At 40.9% G+C, this 6,033-nt stretch overlaps 1 protein-coding gene across 1 annotated transcript; it reads right to left on the reverse strand.

The window, feature by feature from the left end:
- Positions 1–236: 236 nt before the first annotated feature.
- On the reverse strand, positions 237–4,435 carry si:dkeyp-75h12.7. Its single transcript, XM_034205249.1, has 5 exons — positions 4,288–4,435; positions 3,328–3,506; positions 2,747–2,909; positions 2,007–2,131; positions 237–1,898 (listed from the first exon to the last, which is right to left on the reverse strand). Exons 1-5 carry the CDS (start codon positions 4,364–4,366, stop codon positions 1,809–1,811), a joined length of 636 nt encoding a protein of 211 aa, XP_034061140.1. The 5' UTR covers positions 4,367–4,435; the 3' UTR covers positions 237–1,808.
- Between the last annotated feature and the right edge of the window lie 1,598 nt (positions 4,436–6,033).

Below are 6,033 nucleotides of genomic sequence, written 5' to 3' on the forward strand. Positions count from 1 at the left end.
TCTCAGAATTTTTTCGACAATATTTGGGCATTTCAAACAATTTCTTTACTAAACTAGTACAATAAACAGTTAATACATTTTTACATAATTTATTTGAGTTATAAAATGAGCAGTTACACACTGTTGGCATATACCTCCTCCTTAACACACATGTTCAGTTTCATGCACAATAATCATGAGCTGATTAAAATGTGTTAAGCATACCAAGGTCACCTCAGGAACTCAATCCACACGACTTTGTCTACGCAATGGCTTTGATATATTCAGAGGAATTACAGCACATAGCAGAACAAAAACAAAGGTCCAACACACAGCTCCACTGTTGTGTAGTCAGGTGCTCGAGCTCACAGCCAGCTTCTCGCTTCATGCGTTAATCATCTCTCCACGAGCATAATCAGCACTATGCTTATTAATAAAAGCCATACTTGTACGTTGAGCTTTGGACAACCCCCCAGGTCTCTGTGGACTCTGGAAAAGGTAGAAGGGGAAACAAACAATGCTGGATGGCCAAACCCCCAAAGGCTCCCCAATGTTGCGGAAAGAATGCAACACCAGCAAAACAGAAGGCAGAAAAAGCGAGATGTCAAGATGTTTCTTGTTTTCATGCAGGAGGCAGAATGAGGCGTCAGTCACGGGTAAGAGGAGGCAACTGTGAGTCAGAGAGAGCGAGGAATGATAGAAAAAGTTACCCTCTGTTATCACTTTAAAAGGAGCTGTTGGCTGCGCGTGGGGGGTCAGGCATTCCTGTTTATGAAGCTTATGGTTTTGAACCGGCCTGTTGAGTGTCACTGGACCTCGGCACAAAAACGCAGAGGGGGAAGAACCACATCCAGATTTAGACGTTTCACTGAATCTGTGGTACATGCACAGAAAAACAGCTACTTTTGGACGTGTCAGATAAACTATTGCTGCTCCATTGGAAGTTCTCACTCAGCAGTCGATCCTCGGACCCAATTTCTCTTTCTGACTCAGATCGGACAGGCAGTGAGAGCCAGAGGAATGTGCTTACATGATTAAAATGGGATGACAGGCGCCAGCTAAACAGAATTACATGTTAGAGGTCATTTGGTGGCTTTCAGCGAGGAATTCAAAGTTGGGTCATGACCTTTTATCTTCATTCAATGGTAGTAATGGACTATTCAAAGATGAAATGAATAAATATAAAGTACATAACAGCCTGTTCAGAGCTAAAAAATGTATCCATTAATGAAAGACATCTTAGCACAGTTTGCTAACTTTGCTATCTCAGTCTGTAAACGAAGCTAGTGACCATAGGTTGAAAGAAACTAGTTTGCATATATTGACAGATATTTGTATTTCTTAACATGTTTGATAACAATCATTAAAATAAATATGAGTATATCAGTTAAAAAAATGTGCTGTCAGACATTTCAACTCCCTTCTCCTTTTAAAACTTCACATGGACGTGGAGAAGCCTTTCAGACCCCCAATGACAGCTACCCTTATTGAACAACACTCAGATGGGTCTTCTATGTGTCCCATAGTTATCCTTAGTAGAGACATAGCTGGGATTATGATACCGTGTGTCGAGGTTTGCTCCTTGTTGGAGAAGGATAGGATGGAGAATTTAAATCTTAGTCTGTCTCACAGGAGTTCGACTGTGCGTAAAATCCTGCCTTTGTCCACCTACCTCAGACATTATTCTCCTTCACATCAGCTGACTTTATTTCGTCATGTTGACAGGGCTCGCCACTGCATCCTGGGATTAGCTCAACGTTTCTTCCCCCCAAAGTGATCAAGATGGGTTCACCCAAACCTCTCTCAAGTCTCAGCAGTGTAGACATTGTCTATGTATCGTCAAACTCCAGCTGGATGTCACAAGGGTCCACAGGGACCGGGGAAAGAGGAACCAAAGAGTCTGGATCCTGAACAGAGGCCTTAGTGAAAGAATACAAATAAAGATAAGCAATCTGTCAAGGAGAAATATCCAGCTCACTCTTAAAACGATGGTTTGTGAGAAGAGTTCAAAGACAAATAAATCGTACCAGAGTCTCAGGTTGATTTTCAGAGGTTAGTGCAGTGTGTTTAGGTCTTTTCAGAAACACAGCGAGGAGAGGAACAAGGAGCAGAGAAGTCAGTCCGATTCCCAGACACACCGCGGGCAGCAGCACTGAAACACAATATATAAGTTGAACACAAATGTTATCCCAATAAACAAACAATACTGCAGACTTTCAAAGACACAGGGGACCAGATAAATAAAGTGCGAGGATGCAGAATCAATCAGCAGTCCTTTTTAAAACAAACAAAAAAAGAGTATGTGCCAAGTCCAGAACGTTTCTTAACGCCTCTAAACTGCACAATGACCCAAAGTTGTATTAAGCAAATAATGTTTTTTGCTAGAATTAATAAGCAAAAATTACTAGAGATATAAAAAGATGCTTTTTGACAAGCCAAAAAAAAAGCAAATGGAAGGAAGCTTTGGTAAACTGAGGTGATCTTCAATAAAATGGTGCATTCAAGGCATCACAAGTTTATAGTTTTCCTTAGCGAGACATGAACAAGGCCAGTAGATGGCCCTAAACTGGCACTGCAGAGGTTCTGTTCCTCATGTTGGCAAACACAATGGATACTAACATACTGAGAATGCCTGTCCCATTGGGGATGAGGATCCAACACGTCCTCTGTCTACTTATTAACCCTCCTATTGGTTAACATGTGATGTATTTAAGGTCATTTCAGGATGGTGCTATAGTTTGTGACCCATCGTCAGTCGTTCTCTAACCTGATTGGGAAACGGTCTGGACGCACTGAGGGGAAGACTTTGGAGAAGCCGCCATGGAGAACGTTGGGAAGGAGAAGTTGGCCACAGCGCAGTAATTCTGACCCGCAGCCAAGCCGGAGAACTCCACGTGGGACACCACCTCCTGGGTCCAAACCGTGCGTCTCTGCAAGGACACAAAGCACTCCGTTTTTAAAAATTAAAACCAGAGATCTTTCTTAGGATGCCATCAGAAAAGGGTAAACAAAAGATTTAATAGGTAATTAAATATATTTAATTTAACAACATCAGTATTATCCTGTTAATAATCATCTTCAGGAATTGTTGCATCTGATTGCAGGCCTTTAGAAATATGCTTCAATTCACAGGGATTCATTTAACAGGTTTTGATCCAAAATAGTTTATTTTTCCCTTTTTCACAGCTCTACTGGCAAGTCATTGCAAATCTGGATGCACCTATGTGCACAATCCATGTGAACAATTGTTTACTCATGGCTGATTTACTATGCCAGCACTAACTTTAGCTAACATATGCAGGTTTTTTATAAAAATATATATCAGTATCAACTCAGCAAAAAGCAGACCTGGTACTCAGAGTGATTTTGCTTATTGTACACAGTCACAGTGGTCCATGGGTGGATCAGTTCAGAGATGGGACAGCAGCGCCCCAGAGAGCACCTCCTGTTGGTGGCACAGGGGAACTGCACCTTCACCGTGAGATGGTCTTCTTTCAAAGAGACCGAGACAGAGGGGGGGCTGAAGGCTGGAGGGGGCAAAGAAAAGACAGAGGGAAGGTCAATTATCTTAAAGCTCTGGGGTTATTGGCTAACAATGTTATATCATCCTTAAAGGTCCCCTATTATACTGTTTTTCATCAATATATTATAGGTCTCAGATATATACAAAACATGTCTCTGAAGTGTTTGGCTCCAAACACCAAACAGATCGTTGCAGCATTACCCATAATCCCCTCTGTTACAGCCCTGTTTCCAAAGTGCTGATTCTCTGTCTGTTACTTCAGATGAAAATAAGGAGCCCCTCCCCACGCCCCTCTGAGAGATATTTGGTTAGAAAGAACACAATGGTGCTCTAGGAGGAGATTCAGGTGATAAGGTGGGGGGGGTTACCTTGGTTGCTGATTGGCTAATGGTTACACAAGCCAAAACATCTTTATGACATCACAAAGTGGCCAAAATCTGATCAGCTCGCAAGTTTTTATATAAATGGATCCGGACAAAAAGTGAGCGAATCTTTTTTCCTGCAACTTTCAGAATCTTTTTACACATGTTGATAATAGGTAGCATAATAGGTCCCCTTTAAAGCTGTTAATTCAAGTGGTCTGCCAGAAAACTAGAGTATACATATCCTTTTGGCTCCGTTTTCAATAAACTTCTACCCCCTAATTACATGATGCTGAACACATTATGTACTTTTAAAGCAACAGTTTAAAACCATGTGCAACAGAGAGGGGGGCCAGCAGGCTTTCCCACTCTGTATCACATGTTTTTATACATTTTATGACTGTACTGCAGTTTGTCACTGACTGAAGTCACTGTAGTCAAACTTGAGCGGCCTCATCCAGGCGGTGGAGCTGGGGCTGAGGTGGACGCCCAGACGGATCATGTTATACAACTCAAAGTTTGAGAAAGCCGGCGAGACGTCACAGCTAAGGGACGAGATCCAAACGCACCACGGTACTTCCTGCCAGGGGTCCCTGCAAACAAAGGAAGTCACATTGTGCTGCCTGAAGAAAAACCAGGAATAAGCTCTCTGCAAATCACAGGCTTTCAGGGTTTAAACGAAGTCATTTAATGCATTCAGCAGAATAATGTGGCTTATTAAATGTCTTTAAGTTTCACAAATGAGCGGTTATAACTGGAAAAGTGTTAAAGTTATAGAAACTATCCTTCGTTGTTTCTATTTAAAACATCACATCTTGATTTTCTTCATCTACATTTAAAGATGTTAGTCTAACGGAACGTTCTTTGCATATCAACATTGATCTGTTGATCTTTTTAACTTAAAAAACTATTTTAACACCGATTTGTTTTTTTTTGGTCAACATTATGTTTTTTACTTTACTTGTAGGCTACTGCAGTGAAAAATCAGAGCTCGTTTCTAAAATGGAAAATATAATTCCTACCAGTGTGTACACATTGTTGCATGAAAAGTAAAATATAAATACTTAAACATTATTTTGTAGTGTAATTAGCAAATTATGTACATCTAAAAAAGGTAGTGTAACAGCAGCAGAAGCAATTATTATAGATATAGACAACTTTAAAACTAGGCTATTATATTTCATTATGAGCATCTACTATAATCAGAACGCGGCATTCAGCTACATTAAATATACTGTATAAACATACAGACACCAGTACACATTGAAACCAAAAGTGTATTGAAAAAGGGAAGTCAGTTGTAAGAACATTTAATTAAAAAACATTTGATACATAAAATTAATTGTGGGGTAAAATGTTTTCTTTTTGTAAATAAATCGTTTTTGAACTTGCTTACTGTACACACACACACACACACACACACACACACACACACACACACACGCACAGACTTACCCCTGCGTCTTTGTCTGCACGGTATAGGTGGTATTAGGACTGGCATGGGGACAATCCCACTGCAGGAGGCATCTTAAGTCCAGTGATTCCACAGCAGCGTAGCAGACTGTCCCATTCGACCCTGGGACGTTCGCACGAAACATAGACACCAAAATAGCTCAGTCACTCAGATGCTTATTGACCCGTTAAGACTGATTGTCACAACTTTGTTGACTTGCAAGCCTGAGCGCTCACAGCGGAGATGATGGCTTATTGAAACACAGGAGCAGCTACACAGAAGTAAAATACAGATATATTTAATTTGTGATAAAAGCTTCAGTACTTACCAGTAATCAGCAGGGCGACCACAACAAACAATCCCACCGTGGATAGCTCCATGACCTCGGGTTCAAGAGAGCAGGACAGTGACACAGCCTGTCCGGTGCTGTAAAGAAACACCGAGGAGGAGATGCACTAAGCTGCGGAGGGAAGTGATAGACTGGAGTTGAACACGAGCGTGGAAGGGGTGGAGAGATAAGGATTCAATTGAAAGCTGGTGATTTGTAAGAGAGATGAAAGGCTTTAATCTACTTAAGAGGAGGATGAGAAGTTTGGCCGACAGACAATTAGAGGCAGAGGACAAACTTGATTCATGGGGAAAGTCACATATAAAGTATAGAATTCCCATTTTTACTTTTACTATTTCTCTTTTAATGAGAAAATGACACCATTTTA

The sequence above is a fragment of the Gymnodraco acuticeps genome, unplaced genomic scaffold, assembly GCF_902827175.1.
Source record: "Gymnodraco acuticeps unplaced genomic scaffold, fGymAcu1.1, whole genome shotgun sequence".
Lineage (NCBI taxonomy): Eukaryota > Metazoa > Chordata > Actinopteri > Perciformes > Bathydraconidae > Gymnodraco > Gymnodraco acuticeps.